Source organism: Paramisgurnus dabryanus, chromosome 15 (assembly GCF_030506205.2).
Source record: "Paramisgurnus dabryanus chromosome 15, PD_genome_1.1, whole genome shotgun sequence".
Lineage (NCBI taxonomy): Eukaryota > Metazoa > Chordata > Actinopteri > Cypriniformes > Cobitidae > Paramisgurnus > Paramisgurnus dabryanus.
Genome location: NC_133351.1, coordinates 34964243 through 34987812, shown reverse-complemented (window position 1 = coordinate 34987812; position 23570 = coordinate 34964243). Strand labels below are relative to the sequence as shown.

Here is a 23570-nt window from a genome sequence, read left to right as displayed (position 1 = left end):
ATACATTATGAAACAGGATGTAATTATTTGCTCAAACTCTGTAGTGCAACAAAGCATATCAACATCTGTGACTTTACTTAAAGGAATAGTCTACCCTCTTGCCATATTAAACTATGTTATTACCTCAACGAATTAATACATATCTATCTTTTTCAATGCGTGCTCTGTACAGCGTGTTATGAATGTGTTAGCATTAGCCTAGCCAAATTCATTCCTATGGTACCAAACAGGGAAGCCACCAAACACTTCCGTGTTTTCCCTATTTAAAGACTGTTACATGAGGAGTTATACCACTAAGTATGGTGCCACAAAATAAAACTTTTTTTTGGTACCATAGGAATGAATGGGGCTAGGCTAAATGCTAACACATTCATAACACGCTGTACAGTGCACGCATTGAAAAAAGATAGGTATGTATTAATTCGTCTAGGTTGAGGTAATAACATAGTTTAATATGGCAAATGGGTAGACTATTCCTTTAACAATAAACTTCACAGGCCAACAACCACACACACCTGAGAGGCGACACACAACTGATTTGTTCAATACTAGAAACCAAGAAGACAAGAAAAGATAAAAGTCTCTCATGTTACAGGAGCACAGATGGACGGTTGTACATGTACCCTGATTCCCCCTGCTCCAGTGTAAACACATGCCGACCTGTTCATTATCCACTCACCATATTCACAGCAGCATCGACATGTCTATCTGGGAGTTTTGGGAATTTTGTGGTTTCCTGCATTGAGATGACAACAACGGATCCGACACTGATTCTTTTTAGACTACAGGAAGCTTTATGAATGTAAGGAAGGAAGACGATTTGTGTGGCATTAAAAGAAGCAGCTACTGAAATCCAGGCTACTTGAATGGCATCTGCCAAAAGAACCAGAGACTTGGTTACATGTCAATTGTTCGCCTCTTACAGGCAGGAAACCTGATTCCCTAAAGTCTGGCGTTAACTTGTAATCTAGAACCTGCTGAACAAGCATCTTGTTTGAATATTTAACTCACAATTCAGTGCAGATGTCGTCGGGGTAAAAGTGTAACTTTTAGCACAGATTTCATAACCTCTGTGAAATCATTGGAGCAATAATGCAATGGCAGTCATGCAGCACAAATGGGCTTTCAACACTCAGAGTCTTACCACCACACTTGAGATTACTGGCAGGAATGAGGCATGTACAGCTGCGTACATGTCACTGTAAGATATTCACATCACACTTTTATCTCGACTGCATTCTGTGTTCTGATAAAAGTGCTGGTGCTTTCATAATTGAACAGCGAGATATTTTCTCATCGTGCCTTCTCACATTCACTTGTTTCCTGACCTCTGTAAACATCTCCCTATCTAACCTTAACCTCGTAGACCTGATACTCTTTTTCAAGGTAAACTGGAGAAAATACCACCAAACTGCTGAGGAATTCCAAGTAGTCATGAGTCTGCATTTAGTAGACACTTTATCTGACAGAACGTCTAATCAGCTATGCAATTAGACAGACAGACAGACAGATAGACACACAATGCTGTTCACAGGTGCTCCACACTTTCATGGCAGTATAGATGCTGTAAACAGGTGTCTTCCACTCCTCCAGCACACGTGTTCATTATACACAACTGTTTAAACACACTCACAAATGAACAAACAGACACACACACAGAAATCCCACCCTGTGTGTTTGTCTCAGTCATTGACCACCATCACACTCCGAGTCAATCATTCAGCCTTCTTGTTAATCTCAGATCTCAAACTGATCTTAGCCAGAGAAACCAACGGTCTATGTTTAACACAATGGGGCAGTTTCCCAGGCAGGGTTTGGATTAACCCAGGATTAGGCTTTAGTTATTTTAGGACAAACACACCTTACAAAAAACATTACTGGGGTGCATCTTGAGTCAAAACAATAGCAGTGATTTATTTTAAGATGAGTCAGTGCAAGTTTTTTTAAATAGGCAGCTCAAATTATCTTGAACTAGGATAAGCCCCTTTCACATCACTTTCCCTAAGTTGTCTCTAGAAAGCACTGCAATTATTGTTACTTGCAAGGTGTTAGGGAAGTTGTTGCAGACATTAAATAGATCTTTGCCTCGGAAGTTAACCATCTGCCTTTGGAATATGGTGCCATGCTTTTCCTCAAATTTCAAACTAGTCCATAAAGGGATCCCATACTGACAGATGTTTTATAGCCTCAGACAGACCTTACCATACTTACTGTACCAGGCAGAGAACAGGCTTTGAGTGAAACACATACTAATAACAAGGTCATACAGTTAACACGAGATTAAAAAATGTGTCATCGCTATAAGATAAGCATGTGCACAAAAAAATCTGAATATGCTTCAAGAAAATCATTGTTGTATTTTTGTCTGTTCAGTATGATCTCATCTAACTTATTTGGAAATCAGCACACAATAAAATGTTTAATCTGTTTATGGTGCTTCAAAGAACCCAAAAGCCATGCATATCTAAAGGACATATAACACAATGAGAACCATAACACAAGAACATATAGAGGAAAGCAATTATTCACTCTAAAAAACAAACGGTGCTATATAGCACCAAAACAGTTGCTTTGGATCGTAACGATAGAAGAACCATTTTTAGTGCCATATAGCACCAGTGAAGAACCAGTGAAGCACCAGTGAAGCACCAGTGAAGCACCAGTGAAGCACCTGTGTAGAACCATATAGTGCTATGTAGAACCATATGTGGTGCTATATGGCCCCTATATGGTTCTACACTGGTGCTTCACTGGTGCTTCACCGGTGCTTCACTGGTTCTTCACCGGTGCTATATGGCACTAAAATGGTTCTTCTATCGTTACGATCCAAAGCAATTGTTTTGGTTCTATATAGCACCGTTTGTTTTTTTAGAGTGTTTGCTATGCAAAAAAACTTCTTTTAGAGTGACTTGAAACTTTTTAAGAGTGCTCTTTGAATCCTTTCAGTGAGAAAAGCCATTGTGTATTGGTGACATGTCACATCACGTTGGGTATTGTTAACTTGCCCCGGTCTGAGCACCAGCACCCTGCCTTCCCCCCACACGCCGCAACTCAATAGCCCAGAACAGACTGATGTGAGTGTGCTACGGACAGGACAGTAATCAGCCTGCGGTATAACTTACTTCACCAAAAGAGCTTGTAAAAATATAAATGTCATTCACACACACACATTTTTATGTTGCTGTAGAGGAAAAAAGTATCACAGCTGTCTGAAAATAAGAGGCACAGGTGCACGAGGGACAGAACATGACCGGGTATGGAGCGCCAACAGCGCGCGGCGCATCTTATCAATGATTGCAATTAATCGCAATGATCGACAGCTTAATAATTATACTTACATTCTTTTATCGGTAGGTTGAAGCTGCCGGTGCAAAGCCAGAGAGAAACCGAAGAGGCTACCGGGTTCACCATTCTTCCTCAGGACGTTTTGAGTGTCCAGGTTAAACGCGCTCGCAGACGTCCATAAAAGCAATGTAAAAATCCACCACAGATTAAAAGAAAGTACCTCCATTGCATGTAAATAATTATGCTGTATGAATATAGATAGCCCTTGTATGCAGTAGATCCCGCTGCACTGAGCACAAGCCGCACTGCGCTGCGCTCAATGAGAGAGAGAGGGAGAGAGAGACCCCTGTCCCCTCCTCCCTCTCCAGTCACCTCAGCGCTCTACGTCATTCAAAGAGATGAACGAGACTACATTTGTAATTCATGAACATTACAGATGCAGGTTCAGGATATATACGTGTCCCAATTTTTTACTTTATTTTTTAACTCAATTCAATAAGTTCTCAAAATGATTTCGAGAGTTAAAACGTGTGGATTTTTGTGTGCAACTAGTTTTTTCGTGATATCAAAGCGTAAACATGCGCACGCAATCGCGCATTGCAGTTACGCAGTTTAATGCTACAGAATTAATATATTCAAAAATCTAGTGCCATTACAGAAACACTGCTAAAATGTTTTGTACTAAACGTCAATAAAGCTATCATTTTTTTCTTATTCATAGCAGAGTAGATGTAAGCATGAGACACTGATATGGCTGAAATATAGATTTAAATGACATGTCATCTCCAGAGGAAGCATTGATCTCTTGCTGTCCATACGGACGGTCGATAAAGTGCAAAGCGATAATCTGATCCTGATAAACGTGCTCACACACGTATAACTAATAGACCTAGTTAACATATGAAATCTAAGACACTAGTTTAGCTTATACTGGTATTTAAAAATTACATATAATGCATCCATGAAGAATAAAAATGGTCATTTTGCAGATAGTCCTTCCTCTTTAAAGGGATAGTTCACTTTAAAATGAAAATTCTGTCATCATTTCTTATCCTCATGAATTATTTTTTTTCTGATTAACACAAAAGAAGATATTTTGAGAAATGATGGTGAACACACAGCGGATAGTGACCATTGTCCTCCATAGTAGGAAAAATATTTTGGAAGTATTGTGATAAATGATGAAGAAAATATTTTTGATAAATGAGCACACAGGTGACGGTACCCATTAAATTCCATCATATTTTTTATTCCTACTATGGAAGTCAATGGTCACTATCTGCTGTGTGTTTACCATCATTTATCAAAATATCTTCTTTTGTGTTCATAAGAAAAATAAATTCATACAGGTTTAAGACAACATGAGGATGAGTAAATGATGACAGAATTTTCATTTTAAAGTGAACAATCCCTTTAATAAAGGTGTCCTAGACAAGGATTAAAATTCATATCAAGTGTGTGATACATTGCAGTTTGTAATAAGGAAAGTGCTGAATAATTGTAAATAGCCTATATTGGCAGAGTGACTATAAATAGCCCGCATAGCATACTAACTTAATTATTGCTTGAAGGCATTGCTATTGCACTGCTAAAAACCATCAGTATGCATAGGGCTCACTTATGTATATAGATGTACTAAAACCTTTACTGTCTCTCTTCCTGGTAATGACATCACATGAGGTCACACGAACATCCAGTCATCAGTTCGTATCCAGGCTGTGTAAAGTGCATCGTCATCATTTTACCACAAGCAGTATTACAGCATTTCTCTTTCAGGAAATTAATAACTGCCATCAGAGCTATGGCTTTTATCTCTAATGATCAATATGGTATCATCTCAATGTGGTTTAAAATGTGGTGTTCCTGTGGTTCAATCTTTAGAGCATAGCCCCAGCAATGCCAAAATGATGGATTTGATTCCCAAGGAACACATAGGAAACTGTATACTTGGAAAGCAAAGTTGCTTTGGACACAATGTGTACAAGGGTTTCCTGCATAATGGTATTATTATTTGTGCTTACAGTAGACTGATAATGGACAGAGGTGTATATTGGATATTCTTTCAGTCAACACAAAAACGCTGTTACCTTATGTTTGCTTCTGTTATATTAAGGATGTAAAATAGTGTGACGTTCCTGTGCTTTGGCACAACCTAACAGTGAAAAAAACTAAAAAAAAACTACATTAAGAAATTTCAAACTGTCCAATGCATCATAATTCTCAGAGGGATACGTTAAGATAGTGAGGCTCTTGTAATGTTTGAGTGGCAGGGCACATGCACGGTGACACATCATCCCACACTTTCGTCTGATAGCACAGGAAGCAGCAGGAATGTGAATGGCACTGTTGTGTGGTCACTGTTGATTCACTGTGTGGGCACTGACATTCTCTTAACATGACAAAAGCTTGAACTCATTGTTCAAAAGAGTTTGGAGAGACCGCCGATGTGACCTAAGATGGGAGTTTGACCCCAGATGTGACGTAATGTAGAGAGATGGTTATTCTCATGATTAGACATTGAAGCATTGTGCATCATGATCAATTGCTACAATAAAGAGTCACAATCCATTCAAATCTTATTGAGTTTAAGCACAAACAATTAAGCAGTTCAGTTCAGTGCACTGGAAGTATTGAGAAAGCCCTTAAAATGTCCAACTTCCCAATCAGTGCCCTGACTATTGAACCCATAGTTATAAACTTAAAGTGAAGTCATTGTGTAGCTTGTTGTTTATGGTTTAGAGTAATGTATTACAGGCAGAGGAGGCTTAAACATTATTTATCTAGATCAATATGAACTTAAAGCAAAACTTTAACCTGGATAAATATTAAAAGACATATTTTAGTTATTAAAGCAAGGCAGTGTGTGTGCTTTTTTAGACCAATGTGAAGTTTAATCTCAGCCACAAAATATATAAAGACTTCGTCAATAGCCACAATAAGCAATGAGAGGGACAAAATCTCTTTCAGTATTCAAGTCGCAATCTACATATAGCTTTACTTTTTGTTTTTTAAAGAAGAGTGAGTTCATTAAGATGTTACACCAGAGCTGTCCCCCCGCTGTCTTTAAAACCCCCACAAATACACCTGTCACCTACCAGGTGTCAGCTGTTGACAGTTAAACGCACTCTCTTTGGACGTTTCTGAACCAAACGGTTGTGCATCACCAGTGCCTGTGAGCAGCAGGTAGAAATGACACTGCAGTTAAAAAACATTTATAGCAATCAAACACCAAAAGTGGTGTTTCTGTAGGAGCTATTCATCAATCTCGCCTCTTCTGAGGTGCCAGAGGTCATAGCTGACACAATCATCTAAATGTTCTTCTGTGTTATGGGTGGTGTGAGATGAATGTCCTACATTCTCCATTTCTCTTTTATGCATTCATTTACTCTGTTAATGAGACTGCAGAGCTTCTGATCTGCATAAGTTAAAGTCATAATGTATGTACAGACATCACAGAGACCTTATTTCCCACTGTGATGGACACAGGGTCCAGATATTTCCATATGTATCAACAGACATACTACTGAAAATTATAATTATATTCACATATTTGAAATTAATACTAAATAGCCATTACTGTTTAAAAAAATACAAAATGGTCTCTTAGAAGACATTTTCTGAATTATATCAGTGGCTGCTTTCTCTGATTTTATGCGCATTATAAAGTATTGCATAAGAAATTTCTAATTAAAATACCTTAAATTGCAAAAAGATTTTACTTGAGGGGGTTTTTGACTGGTGCGAAAAGAGTAAATGCGATTTATGGGAGATGGAAATGCATTTGCAGAATCAATTCTGATGTAGCAAACATTAAACCCACGTAGCGATGTTGTCATAATGCCCTTGCTCTTAGTGCCTGCATCAAAAATGCTGCATTCCTTCTTCTATGCACAGCATTCAGTTTAGAAATTACAAGCTGCACTGCTAAATTTATAACTTGTCCAGATCAACATTTACTAAGAGCAAAACTTTAACCTGGATAAATATTAAAGACATATTTTAGTTAGTAAAGCAAGGCAGTGTGAGACACATGCAGCTTGTATGCTTTTTTAGGCCAATGCAGTAACTAAATGCAGTCCTGTCTCCATTTCCTCAGCGTGCCTTGTTTTATTTACTGGTAGGTATTTAGTTGGTTACTTGGTTACCAATACCACCATCATTGATTGAAACGCACCTAAAGCTGCGGTCACACTAAACTTTTTGTTCCATTGACTTCCATTCATATGCATGTGAATGCGTCAGACCGGAAACGTAAGCTCGTGCTGCAATATTTTGCAGGTCGCTGCGTAGCAAAGTTCAAGTCTGGTGAACTCTAACCTGCGAATTCACATCACGTGGAGCATTGTTACCAGTACGAACCGGTATGTCAATGTGTGACCTTTCTCCCTACTGAAAAGCACAAATGGACGATGCCAAAGATCATATTGATGAGCTGCTCCCTGCCCACTACCCGCAGCACCGTATGACAAATCCTCGCACAGTCAACGTCTAGTGTGACCGTGGCTTAATTCGCAGTTGTTCGTTTTTTCCATTTTTTTTTAAAGATTCACTTCAGGTTTTGACCCAGCTAGTCTCATATACAGACAGGTTGTTAGGAGATATAGTTTCTCTGCTTGTCAAAATCAAAAATAAATATTTAAAAAATAGTTGAGAAATAGATATCTTTTAAAAGACACACTGTAAAAAATTCTTAAATGCCTTATAGTTTTTTGTTGAATCAACTCAGATTTACATTATTTATCTTGACTAGAGATGAATTGTTATAACTTTTAGTTGAAATATGTCAAGTTCATTTTATATCTCTTGTTAAGATAAATAATAGTTAAAAGTTAAAATGACTTGTAAATCTGAGTTGATTCAACAAAAACAGCAAAAATGAAGGCAGCAAAGAATTTTTTACAGTGTAACTATAGATGCAAAATCAGCTTTTGATTATTCTCTTACAATCAGAACCAGCAGAAACCTGACACGGGTGAAAACAGATGAACACAACTAGTCATTAACTGAGAAAAGGATAAACAAAGTTCAAACCCCCCAAAAATTTGCACAACAAGGATTCTCTAAATATAGTGATACATTATACAGACTAATGCAGCAGTACTAACTAATGCTATCACATGCATGCTTGCAGCTGGTATATTAATAAACTCTGTCTGCCTGTTTTCTTGCATCAGTGGCTGGATAAAGTGCTGAGTTTAATCTCGGTGAGAGCTTCCTGATCGGTCAGTGTTGTAATAGACTGCTGGCTCTTTTGTGAAACATGGATCTCTGTAAATCTACCCAAGTCCTGCCGCACAAAAGCTCGACTCTGGTTTACAAGTGAAGGGGGTGGGGGTGTAGAACAATAAGAATGTCAGAACTCTGGGACATCACTGCATTCTTTCAGTCCATTCCTGCATGTGACACACGGAATTGTGGGGGATCTTCCTTTGTCGCAGCGAAAATGTGGTCCTTCTTGTATCAAAAAGAAAGTGCCAGTATGTGGTTGCAAACAAATTTGTGTGTTTTGAGCAAAGGCTCAAATATTTGTCATTATAAGACTCATGCACTTAACATTGTGACAATAATTATCACATGACCCATGCATCCATGTTCCACTTGAAGCATTTGTAAAAAACATTTTTTTTTGCATAGAAAATAATTTTAACTCCTGATTTTTTGTTTCTTTTACACTCCAATAAATATGCAGCTTGTATTTATGTTAAAGCAGTTCTTTAAAATGTGCGTTACATAATCTTACACAGGATGTTTAAGTCCTGTTGCTATGAAGTAGAGTATTGTAATTATTTGTTTTATTGCTCACTAACTTTAAGCACCGGTCACCAACATGATGCCAGTGGGCACCAGGTTGCCCGCACAGAGTCTGTGAGTTGCCAAAGCACATTCTATTAACAGACTCAATTTTAGTAATAATAATAATAATAATTCCTTACATTTATATAGCGCTTATCTCAGTACTCAAAGCGCTTTACATATGAACGGGGGAATCTCCTCAACCACCACCAATGTGCAGCATCCACCTGGATGATGCGACGGCAGCCATATTGCGCCAGAACGCCCACCACACACCAGCTTATTAGTGGAGAGGAGACCGAGTGATATAGCTAATTAGTATGAGGGATGATTAGTAGGCCAATGGGCAAGTTTGGCCAGGATGCCGGGGCACACCCCTACTCGAAGGACATCCTGGGATTTTTAATGACCACAGAGAGTCAGGACCTCGGTTTAACGTCTCATCTGAAGGACGGTGCTTTTTGACAGTATAGTGTCCCCATCACTATACTGGGGTGTTAGGACCCACACAGACCACAGGGTGAGCACCTGAGAACATTTATTTATTACATATTTTTTATCATTAGCTTGGCTTCTTTTATGTATGTTAACATTTAATGAACGATTATAAAACCTAAACAAATAAAATAAAATAAAATCAACAAGTAAAAAAAAAGGTTGGAAAAGACTGAATCAAGAAAGTAGCCCTCCAGATTGTTTTATCTATTGTGATAGCCCTTGCTTACAAAAAGGTTGGAGACCCCTGGTTTAAAGTAAGTTAAAACTCCAGCATTCACACATCATTTGCTTATCAACAGGTGGAAACCACCAGTGATGATCTCCTATTGTGACAGATTACATACAAAGTTCAACACATAACCACATAAAATAACATTAAAAAGCATAAAAGCAGTGATTTCACAGGCAACACCAATTTCTTTAACACCGAATGACACTCTCTAACTACTTCTTTACTGTCAACGCAGGCAGTTGTGTCTACGTGAGCTGTAAACAGAAGGAAAAGGCATCATATGCAAACATTAGATTTCTCAGTCCTCCTCGATTTCCTCCATCTGGGGTGAACAAACATTAACTAGCTGTGTGCTTTCTAATTTGTGCCGCTCCACACATGGTCAGCATGTTTGAGTAACCTGGTGGAATTTAAACTGCAGGGTTTGAAGCTTAGGGCAGGTTGCCATGGAGATGAATAGCTCAGTGGGGTCTAGTGCTCTCAACAGGGCGTATGAATATGCAACCAAAATAATAAAATGATATTTAAATATCTGTAAGTGTGAAACTAGTCTGTAGTTTATAGGTTTTTGTTAATTATTTCTGATCATTTACCCGTTTTATAGGCAAAAATCATTGTAAAATACATTCAAGGGCTATATGAACATGCCAACCATGTGAAAATTCTTGCTGTAGATTAGCCAACACAGGTAAGAATACAAGAGCATTTCTGTCCTGTTGCTTGGGTGGTACACTAGCAACACCAAGGTCATGGGTTTAACATTTTCCAAAGAACAAACAAACTAATAAAATATATAACCTGAAGAAATAACCCCGATAAAACATCCAAGAAATGTAAACTGCAAATGTGCAAAAAACAAACAATTTATTTAGGATGATTATGGTTCGAGCCCCAGCTAGGTCAGGTGGTCTTTCTGTGTGGAGTTTGCATGTTCTGCCTGTGTCAGCGTGGGTTTACTCCGGGTACTCCGGTTTCCTCCAAGAGGCCCAAAACATGCATGTTTGTTGAATTGGAGATGCCAAATTGCCCCTCCCCCAGTGTGTATGAACTAACTTGTGTGAATTAACTTGTTTATCGATTAACTTGTTCTCACCATGAATATAGCCAAGAATAAAAAAAAACTAATTTGCTTAACAAATAAAAGTTTATGTTCAAAAGAAATTGTATGGCTATAAATTTGCAATCTAATACACAAGGAAATATTTGTTATGGCAACTTAATTATCTTTTAATCAAAGTTTCTTTCCATGCTTTATTCATCAGGTGAATAAGTCTGGATAAATATTACATTCAATATGATGCATATTGATGAAATATGATGCTCTATAATATGAAAATCAGATATGACTCCTCCCTCTTTCACTGTGTGACTGGTTGAGATTTATTTTGCCCCGTGTGGTGTGCTCTGTATTGTGTTTGGTCTGCAGGAGGGTCCAGGCTGACCAGCAGACGGGTAACAGCTCATTGCTGAGGCTATATAAGTCATATCCTATATTCTCACATCCCCCTTCAACTCTCACAATGAACAGATGGATGTTTCGCTTTAAGGCATACTTCACCCAAAAATGAAAATTCTGTCATTATTTACTCTCATGTTGTTACAAACCTCTATGAGTTTCTTTTTAATTCTGGTTATCACAAAATAAGATATTTTAATAAATTTTTGTATTTAGCCACACAGTTGACGGTACCCATTGACTTCCATAGTAGGAAAAACAAATACTACATTTAACATCAGCTCTTCTCAGTTGTATACCAAAAATGGATTTGAGAGTCATTCCACTGAATCTGTAACATTTCCATGACATTTTGACATTTCCAACTTGTCATAAAAAGAAGTTCTTCTTCCTTTATTTCTTTAAGCCATTCCAGCATCTACAGTTATATTCAGGTTGAGAACCAGTTAATCCATACACAAGTTTTATTCAGACAAGTTGATAAATACACAGGTTGGGGGAGGGATAATTTGGCATCTCCAATTTGTTTAACTTGCGTGTTATGGGCCTCTGGGAGGAAACAAATAAAAAATAAAAATGATCTTCTCAAGGCCTTCAAAAGATCCGGATGATGCAAACTTCTGGTTGAAAAAATGTCTTGTGGAATATTCCAAGTTTTTTTCAGAGGGTGGCTCATGTTGGAGTTGCAAAAATCCAGTGAAATCCTGAGGACACCACAAAAATGTGTATTTTATCTAAAACATTACGATTTTGTTAAAAAGTATTTATAGCAAAGATATGGAGCCACACAAAAAGGCAAAAAGATATGATATCTGGATTTTTACTTAAAGCCCCCCTTACCAAGAAAATGCACTTTTGAATGTTTTTCTAGCAGAAAATAGGTCCTGTTAATATACAAATCCATTTATTCTTGTAATCTCCTTTAAACTGCAACAGTCACACAAAACAGGCTGTTGGGGATTCTCTATCAATGTGATGTCACATTGATTACACCCCAACCATGACCACTCACAGACTCCGCCTTATGAGCACGTAGTTCAATCTTCTGTCAGAGACACATGTTTTAATGTAGCCCAAAGCACATGTTTAAATGCTCTACCCACTATTTTACATACGGGGAGGGGAACAGAAGCTTTTTTTGCATTTAAAGACACACACAAAAACAACACGTTTTTCATTACAGCCCAAATGGCCATGTTCAATATCGAAGAATGAAAGATCTGTGGTGTGTTTTGAGCTGAAACTTTACAGAAACATTCTGGGGATACCACAGACACCTGGGGCCCTTTAATATTATTGGATCTCTTAATCTTGAAAAGCACCCCCATTCTGGTCCAAAACCATGAAAATACCTACTTTCACTACAAGGGCTGTTTTTACTAAACCATTTATAGTATAAGCATAACTGTGGTATCATTAGATAGAAGACACTTTGAACTTCGTTTTCCATGTTTCAAAATTATTTTAAGATAAAAATTTACAAAGTTAGAGAGGCTGAAGTACATTGTAATAAAAATGTTTTTGCATAATATCTTTTTTAACACTAATAATCTTAATGATAAATATATGTGTGAAACCTAGAAATGCAATGAGGCCAAAGCCACAAGTCTAAAGAAGTTATATTTCACGTTTGAAGTCAATAGACCCAAAAATGAGGTTCTTGCAACAGTTTTTGTAAGACTAGTGCCTTTTCTAAGTGCCAGTCAGCCACAAAATAAAAGTCTTTACACGTTCGTTCTTTTTATTGTTTATCCTTATGCAAGCGTATAAAATGCCGTTGTCGTGAGCAATCCAGTCCCCCCGAGCAATTCTGCCCCCCTAGGACCCCAATTGGTACCTAGCAGTAATGCCTGGTCAAAAACTTGTCATCGCGATATCTTGATGCTAATGGCTAATCGAAGCTGCGTTAGTGGTGTAGCAAGCTAGGTACTTTTTACAAAATAGAAGCATACAAAATATTTTTAAAATAAAAGCTTACAAAAATAATATAATTAATGAACTAATATTCATGTTGCAAACACGTGAGCAGCACGTAATGACACACGTAATCGCCTAAAAACCCAATTAATTGCCTTACACAACAAAAACACATTTCAATTTTATGTTATTGATTACTAAGTTATCTGAACGTGAAACATATTTTTTTAAACCTCAGGATTAAAAAAAATGACATTACGTTATTACGGTGAGTGCAACTGGTGTTTGTGTTAAGCTATTTTACCCGATAGCTGTATGCTAAGCTGGTACGTCACGTTAAGCTAATTAAAAAAAATCTAAGAACGAGATTTGGTAGATCTCACCACCTAGAGCATCAGTTATATACTACTATATTAAACGAATAATTTAAAATAGACCAATTGTAATTTTAACAACATTCTAACGATATAAATCATCACGAAATTTTGAAGGAATTGTAATAAGGCGCTACAAAGGCTACCCATGAGGAGTTTTTTCAGCCAATGGAATTACGCGGGGTCCTAGGGGGGCAGAATTGCTCGGGGGGACTGGGGGTGCGTTCCACTCCAGTTTTAGACACACACTCGCAAACTTCCCTAAGCACTTCCCCTCGGGGGAATCCCTGTCGCCATTTTGAAGTGCGTTCCACTTCGTCAAGTGGACGAGGGAAGTTTGTATGGACAGACCCTCGCTCCCTTGATTTTGACCGAGGGAGCGAGTCTGCTTCATATGTACACTTCATTCAGCTTCATATCCCACAATGCAACACGATTGTGACGTCACTTCAGCAACTCGCGCTTTGCACATGGAGGGGGCGGTCTCCACTTTCCATGTGATCAAGGGCTTAGGGCGATCCATTTGAACCCACTTTAAGTGTTCTAGCAGTAGTGGGCACTTGTACAACGTAAGCAATGACGTACATCCGAGTGAACGAGACTGAGTGAAGTTAGCGAGGGAAGTTCATAAAAAAACGAACTGGAACGCAGGGTGGATTGCTCATGACACCGTATCCACACCAGGAAATAAAGCTTCACAGAAAGATCGTTGAACTCGTTATCTAATTGGCTACACGTTCTGTCTATCAATATTTTCCATGAAGTCATTGGAGGAACGCGCGAGTCAGATGACGTCACGATATTTGACAGCGCTGTTTGGATATTATGTATTATACTCCCGCCTACTTGTACAAGCAAGTTTGAGCGCTGGTTTTGAACGCGAGTGTGATCTCATATACAAGTGTTACGATGTAAATAGTCCTCAGATTGTATATTATAATCTATTACAAGATGTGCATGTGAAATCTGATGTAAACAATGGAAAATATATCCATATTTCACGGATTATACGCATTTGTGGAAAAAAATGGTCATTGGATGTACTTTGTTGGAGAGTTTTTATGGGTTATTCACACATCTGAAACAGACTGGATTCGATTCGCGTTCCTTATACCAGCACAAAGGTAAGGAGTCAGTTTATTATGCATGTTGTTATCTGGACTTCTGTAACAAAATACTATATTTATGATGCTAGAGCAATATGATGCTCAAAACGGACACCATACACTGTTGCTAAACCCTTAGACCTTTTAAACGATGTATAGTAGTGTTATTATTATTGTTGTTTGTACACAGTAGGCTATATATATATATTGTTAGCAGCATTAAAAAAAACTGACGTCTTTCCGTCCTCGAGCTAGTGCGCGTCGAGAGGTTAACTGTCCTAAACTGTAACCATAGTCAGAGCACTGCAACATTTGTATCAAATAATTTCAGTCCATCCATCCATTAATTCATCCATCCATGCATTTTCCAAACTCACTTATACTATGCAAGGTCAGGGGAGGGTTGAAGCCTATCCCAACATCTAAGGCCACAGGCAGGGTACACACTCTATAGATGGACTGTCCATCAAAGGGTGCTCACACACACACACACACACACACACACACACACACACACACACACACACACACACACACACACACACACACACACAGACACACAGACACACAGACACAGACACACACACACAGACACACACACACAGACACACACACACAGACACACACACACAGACACACACACACACACACAGACACACACACACAGACACACACACACAGACACACACACACAGACACACACACAGACACACACACAGACACACACACACACACACAGACACACACACAGACACACACACAGACAGACACACAGACACACAGACACAGACACAGAGACAGACACAGAGACAGAGACAGACACAGAGACAGACACAGAGACAGACACAGAGACAGACACAGAGACAGACACAGAGACAGACACAGAGACAGACACAGAGACAGACACAGAGACAGACACAGAGACAGACACAGAGACAGACACTCACACCCACACACCTAAAGGCAATTTATTGACCTCATCTGCATGTTGTTAGACTATGGGGGAAAACTGATGTAACAGAAGGACACCCATACTATAATACAGGGACAACATCCAAAGAACATATAAAAACAACACAGGAACCCTCTTGCTGTGGAGCAACAATGCCAACCACTGAACCAATGTGTTGCACATAATAATTTGAAATAAAATAAATGAAATGAAATAAATAATTTTGTTTAATTAAAGGAGGGGTCTAATGCTCTTTCATGCATTCTGACTTATTAACACTATTTAAGAGTTGAATTCCACTTCACAAGGGTTCGTACAAGTTTTTGAAACTTTTTTTATTCCTTTTATGGGCAATTTCCTTGGGAAGGCACACCCACGCTTCAACCAGAGCAAACGCAAGAACCAGCACGCACATTAGTGTGTGCTAGTAGACGTGGTCGGCAGCGTTGAGTTTAAGTAGATTTGTCATTTTGGTTTAGACCAGTGGTTCTCAACCCCAGTCCTCGGGACCCACTGCTCTGCATATTGTGCATGTCTCCCTTATTTAACACACCTGATTCAGATCATCAGCTCGTTAGGATAGATTCCATGAACTGAACTGAGTGTGTCAGATATGAGAGACATCCAAAATGTGCAGAGCAGTGGGTCCCGAGGACTGGAGTTGAGAACCACTGGTTTAGACCATTAATCAACAATGGCACCAACGTTTGTTTTTAGATGTGAGGGGAGGAAAAACTTGTTCAGCTTTTCAGAGGATCCGGTTTTAAAGGGGACATATCATGAAAATCAGACTTGCTATAATTGGGTTTCCAGTGCTTCTATCAACCTAGAAAATGTGAAAAAGATCAACCCAGTAACTTTGTTTTGGCAAACCAATCTCTGCAAGCATGTGAAAAAACAGCTCATTGAAATTTGGCTCCCCGTGTGATGTCAGAAGGGGATAATACCAACCCTTAATCTGCCCTATCCAACCATGGCACTGCCATTTAGTGCAGAGATCAGCTCATTTGCATTTAAAAGAAAACTCACACCTATAATGTGGCAATTTTAACATGTTAAATTAACTGATCTATGTAATATTTTGAGCTAAAACTTCACAAACGCACTCTGGGGACACCAAAGACTTATTTGACTTCTTAAAAAAGTTTTGTGAAATGTCCCCTTTAAGACAACGGTGGATGAAGTTTATTTTACCCAGCCAGCAAAGGAATTGCAAAAAGTAAATCAGCCTCAAATGTCTGTTTTGTTGTTAGTGCATATAATTTAATCAACACGAACATAAATCATAAGTTAATCAGAGATAATGAGATACTGTTTTGTGTTAATTTGCTTGTTATATAAATAAACTACTTTAAAAGTACTTTGTTGTTATTTATTCTTAGCGAAGTTTACTGGAAGTTACGTGTTGACCATGAAAGCCACTTGTTTGTGTTGTTACTCCTGAAACCGTATAGGTAGTGAAGATTAACATGAGATAAGCAGTAACCATGTGCGTTATGACCTTTAACATTTCTTTTTTATTTTTAACTTAAAAATGAATTATAAAACTGATCATATTTACATTTCTGTGTTTTTTCTCTTGTTAAATGTTCATCTGATTGAGAAATACTTAGAAGCTGGAGGTCTAACTTTAAAAGATGAACGAGGGGGAGAGTATTGAATGATGTCCCGGGTCATTAAAGACCCGAGGTATGCATTGAAGGGTTAAATCCTCACCATCCGGAAAAGGCAAGGCGAGGCGGGGGAGGCTTTGATGGCCTTTATATTATCTCCAGATTGTTTAGCTCTCAAGGCCAAACATGAACTTCATGGACTCTTGGTACATATTTCTCTAACAGTAATGTTGTTCAGCTTTACCCTAATGAAGTTTCTCTAATAGAGTCAACACAACCTATACTCCAACCCATACAACCGTTTAGGTCATTTGTTTGTTCCCCCAAACTACAACCCACAGAAGTGTTGACTAAATTAGTGCAACTATCGGCAACAGGAGAAACTTAATATATTACGGGTATGAAATTATGTTTAAGAGTAAAATTTCGCAGTGATGAAGTAATGGGATGTGATTTTTAATTTCAGACACCAGGATTCATTGTATTTATGTTATTCATTAAACTATTAAGGCATTCTGAGAAAATAACGTTCTCATTTATTATACAATATAAAACAAAGCATACAAAACTGTTATATGAGGAAAATACGCAAATGCGATTACTATCTGCTGTAAATCTCAGATGCGGTGTGTACAGAAGAAGCGATTGTGAAGTATTGGCTCTTGCGTGTCTCGTGATCGATTGCATAGTAAAGTCAGCTTGCAATCTGAAGTCATGCTCTAATGTTTTTCATATACAATTATTTGATGTGTTTAGTTCGCAAGGTTTTCAACAAAAGTTGTTTGTAATACTTTTATTTATGAAATATGTTTTATTGATCAATTTATGAAAAAAAAACTGTGACTGAACTTTTACTTGCGTGTTGTGCTTTATATGGTCGAGAAGTGGATGGTGTGGGGTAAGACGCAACAAAATATCTTTAAAACCATAAATGTTTATAAAACAATTTCTAAATTTGCAAATGCGAATCTAAAGCGAAACCTTAAAATGTAACCACAGGTTGTAATACATTGCTTGCCGCTAGAGGGCACTTAGTCTTTACACGTACCTTGATGTCATAACAAACAAACTATGAGGTCATTATTTTTTGGAGGACAGTTTCATGAAAACAAATCTTGTTGCCTTAAAAACAAGAGGTGAGAAGAAATCGCCTTGGGTTTAAACACACAAGGTGAGTGTAGTAGAAAGCTGCTACCCCCTTACCTAGCAGATGTAAACATTAAAAATAAGAGTATATATATATAACAATCTCCATTCGTTTACATCCCATTCCCCATGAGGTGGTGTAAATTTCTCCCTCTGGCAGGATAATCTTAATAATATCTTGTATTATGTGATGTTCCATGCTTTTTAGATCTTGTAGTGTGAGCATGTTTAAGATTTAAGAGAAGAAAATCTGATTCTCCTCATGTGTGTGCTCCAACCAGATTACATAATCGGCCAGGATTAAAAAAGTCCTGTAGTGTGAGCCCGGTCTTAAAGGTGAAGAATTCAATTATCTGCTCTGCAAAGTTATTTCAAAGATTAAAGCTATAAAGATGCGGGACTATTTAATGTGAAACGCCAATGGGTCTAACAGCATTGGAATAAGATAAAAGAATATAATATAAGAGAGCAATCAGAGAAATGTTTGAAGAGAGGAAATTAACCATTAAACAAGATTTTCTTAGGATAGTAGAAAAAGTGCTAAAATTGGAAATCTGAAAATGTTTACTTCTAAATGAATGTTTAAATGGTTTGCATTGAATATGAGCACTGCATGTTTTGTCAGATGTGGTTGAAAATAAGCAGCGCTCAGGGTTTACTTGTTTAACAGTGTGTAAAGTGTCTATTACTGTAAGGAGGATCAGGGTGGTGCTAGACTTGATTTATACATCAGAGGAAACCTAATTTAATGCTCCTCTCCGTGGATCCATTATTGTCCAGCGGCCTGGAATTCCCCAGGCAAATTCGTAGCAATCAGGATTGTGTCTCTCACCTCCCCCAATGGTTAAATCGATTACATGTTATTTCAAAAAATCTTTAAAAAATGAGGAGCAGAGAAGGCATGCAGGGAAATCTTTGTAGTTGTCCCGTATATACAGTATGTGAAACACTGACGATAGCTTATAGACTCTCTTTGTGGTTTTGTGCTCTTTATTAGCTGTATGTGATTGATGATTATAAGAATGAAGTTTACCTTTAACCCATCAGCCTCAGCACTAACCACTGATTCTCCCCTTGTGATGGATGAATACCTAATGGATAACTACTATTCATCTTAATGTTAAATGATAGCTTGATTTATCTGTGTGACTGTAATCTCTTACACTTGTAACTAGTGTGACATGACAATTGTTGTTCATTTTTTCTTGTGCACTCTATAAAGGCTGTCACTTGGGTGGTACCCTGTCAACATATACATTACATCATAACATACAGGTATATATCTTTACCGTAACGGTACACATTAGGTTCTTTTAAAAGGGTATAATATCAAGTATTGGACTTGAGGTCTTTATCATATAATATTTGATCTCTTATATCTGATTTTACAGTATATATCAATATTAATCTTCACAATCAATTTCCCTTGATCCTTGATTTTTTGAATGTATGAGGAATAGCCTAAATGTCCTATTTGTTATGACAAATGCTTTATTATAGTTGAACAGATATAATATTTTTGTGTCATTAGGACATTTTGTTAACCAGTTAACTGTCTATAAATCTATAAAAACAAATAAACCACATAATAATAATAATAATAATAATAATAATAATAATAATAATAATAATCATAATAATAATTATAATTATAATAATAATCATAATAATAATAAAGTACAGATATAAAAATAAACCATTAAAACAATAACCTAAAAGCAAGTCTATAAAAGCATTTTAAGCTGTGATTTAAAAGTAATAACAGAAAGGCAGCATTTCTAATTTCAAGTGGTAGAGCGTCCATAATTTAGGAGCTATAGATGAAAAGGCCTATCCCCCATAGAGCGTAAACGGGTACGAATAGGATAGGATGAGTCCTCTGTACAACCAAATAGATAAATTCTTTGACTGAGTATCAACAGCATTACTAAAAGTTAAAAAACTGAATAAGCATTTGAACTAAAATCATCTAGGCCACATTGCAATTCATAGTATTCATTAGAATATATTGAACCATCTGTTTATATTTTTCTACTAAAGACAGACTTCAGACATCAGAAAAAAACATTAATCTATTTGCAAGTTTTCTCATTTATATGAAGGAAACATGCATGCGTTATGGATGTGACAAATAATGGACGCTAAATAAAGTTTTTTGGGAGTCAACATAGTTTGTAGGAATTAAAAAGCACAAACCAGAAGCATATAGCCAACAAATAAGAAGGGATGGATCTTTAAAGAACATTTAATTAAGATTAATTTTTATTGAATTTTTGTGTATGAGGAGGACACAGCGCTACGACTGTGAAAATTCGTAAATCAGCACTTACTTAACTATGGAAAATAAAACTTTAACAGAGACTTTGCATAGGTATCTAAACCACCAAATATTGACAACTGATATATCAATACAGTTAAAAAACATGGGTAAAAACTTTATTTTTCCTAATAAGGTTAACATTTGCACGGGATTTCCCATGTGCATTAGCTTGCAAACATTACACAAAAGTTTGGTTTATATGTTTAAGATTAAATGTAATTATGTGGAAGCCCAATGTCTTAATTCTGCCATGATGTGTTTCCAATTACAAGCGCAGCAGATTCAGTGCATACTAGACATATGTAAATGGGGATGCAGATACTTTTTCCTGATTTACAAGCACACAAACAGACCCCATTCTACCAAGGGATGGCTCCATTTACAGTTGCTATGAGACCAGATTTCATGGTAATGGTTGAGATAGGGCTGGAATGTGTTTTTGTCACAGAATCCATTAAAACCAGAGGGCGAAAGGAAAAGAGGAGATAATGTTTTAAATAGTGTATTAGGACCTGGCACCCTTTCAACTGTTTTTGGTGCCAGCATACCTTTTAGTCTGAAACAAACAATGTGCTGATTGTAACTGTGTGTGTGTGTGTGTTTGTGTGTGTGTGTGTGTGTGTTCACACAAGGAGGGTGTGAATTAAAGGCGAGGTCACTGTTCTCTGCTGTTATGGCTGCAATGCTTGAAATCACAAGTGGTGGCATTTTTAAGAGTCCAGTCTCATGACCATCTGTCCTTTACGTCTTCTCAGACTAATGACTGTCCATAAGAAACATTAGAGATATTGAAAGCATTAGAATGAGAGACACTCAGGGATAGTGAGATAAATAATTCATGGACATTGTAACATTGATAATGAAGTAGGTTATATATAGAAATTTCAAATGTTTATCACACAGCATGTGACCTCTCAAAAATACTCAAGATGAGGCAACTACACATAATTCCTAGTCTTTAGTTTCTTCTGATTTTTGGCCCTTGTTTGTTTCTCTTACTTGAAAAATCACACATTTTGGTACAGGTACAGGGATCTGCAGATTTAAACAGGATGTTCAGTGAAAAACAATTTAGGAGGGGCTTGACTTTATCCATTAGGAATTCATTGATAAGTCATTTAAGAGGAGAGGCTGATACAGTATGAGATGTTGGTGAAGTCAATTGCATGTCAATTTGTATGCATTTCATTCCGTATGAAGTACGTTTTAATACGATTTGTTTTTGCCCCTGTGACGTTGCGGTTAGGGGTGGGACTCCATTATCGTTATTTTTACAATATACATTTTTGTACGATTTACTTTGTACAAAATGTTTAAATCATAAAACGCGTCAGGAATGCATATTAAGAGGTATTTTAAAAGGTAATGGTATTGATTTTTTTAAATATGTTAACTCGAGTCAGGTTTTGCTCAGGAGGCTTTGTTTAGTTCTGGGTGTGTCCTATTCTTCTACTTCACAGTCAAATACACAACATTGCATTAAATAATCAGCTGTGAAAATTAGCTGTAGCTTTAATTCTTAAGTAGACTCTGAGACCATAATAAATCCAGGAAGAATTGGATGATTTTATGATGATGTTATGATTTAAATGACTTTACTTGAGCGTATTACTGCACACAGAATTGACATCATGCAGACAGTATGCCACCTGCTCCCTGTCCCATCTTGTTATTTGTATTTGATTTAACGCTGTGTCAGCTGACCTGCACAGCCTGGAACAACACATCATACACAACCATAATGTTTGTGAGGACATACACAAAATGAATTAAGATAGTAAATGAATGACTCACATTCAGTAATGTCAAACTGGCACCCATTTAGTAAACGATGTCATGGTCATTATTAAAATTTTCATTAAACACATTATAGAGAATGGATGGACATTAGTTACATTACATTTCTTAAAGGTGGATTGTGTGCAATATCATATACATAACTTTATAATACGGATCCGTTAAATGCTTTAATCTGATTGGCTGATGAACGTTCTGAAGTGTGCAAATATTTTCTGGGAAATGCACGGCGGAGTCGTCTTGAGGTGTGGTAACCGTAGTATAAGCGGAATAATGGACTCCAGGCTGTTGAATTATAAAAAAAAAATTCTAATAATACAAAGCCCGTCCTCAATTATTTCTTACATATTATCAGTAGTGTATAAAGACTTTACATAACGAACTGTATTTATTTTATTACCTTTTTATCTACATACCCCACGGTTCCCATTATATGGAAGTCACTATTTTGTGGCGTCATGTTTTTACAGTAGCCATAAACGGACAAACTGCTCTGTAGAGCCTATTTTGTCACTACGTTGTCTCAGACGATGAAATGTTTGTCCTGTGGTGGCCGTAGCTTCTCTTTGCGTTTCGAAAGGGAGGGGTAAGCAGTGGACTGAGACGTTGATTGCAATTCACAGTCTCACCACTAGATGGTTCTAAAAATCTATAAAGTGGACCTATGATCTTGTCATTGCTAGCAATACACTCTTCATATGATGCTATCAGGAACCCAATGGGAACATATGGGAACCTAATAAAATGTAAAATAAGAATACAAAATAAAAAGCATGGGCATTTTTGTTGAGACTGAAACCCTTGGTGGATTTTGGTGTGGTTTGTTCAGTGTGAGAGAAGATTCATAGCAGTAAAATCACACAGTGAATGTAGTTTCTCACCTGAATGTGAAGACCCTCCTCTCTGCATATGAAAGAATGGCAGACATGAGGTTCTTTTTAAATGCTAACTTATAACACAGCACCTAAAGCACCTAAAGCACATGCTGTTTAAAGGTTTGCTGCCATTCTGAAACTTATTAAGCTTCTTAAACATCAAGCTCTGAAACCACAGAGATCCTCATGTAAAAAAATACCCATCA

The 23570-nt window shown here is 37.4% G+C and overlaps 1 protein-coding gene across 2 annotated transcripts in view; it reads right to left on the bottom strand.

The window, feature by feature from the left end:
• Positions 1-3612, bottom strand: part of itga6a (integrin, alpha 6a) — a 31104-nt gene extending 27492 nt beyond the window's left edge. For both annotated transcript variants that reach the window (XM_065293241.2, XM_065293242.2), the window contains exon 1: positions 3339-3612. In XM_065293241.2, the coding sequence (XP_065149313.1) occupies positions 3339-3511 (173 nt within the window). In that variant the 5' untranslated portion in view covers positions 3512-3612. The remainder of the gene's footprint in view (positions 1-3338) is intronic.
• Between the last annotated feature and the right edge of the window lie 19958 nt (positions 3613-23570).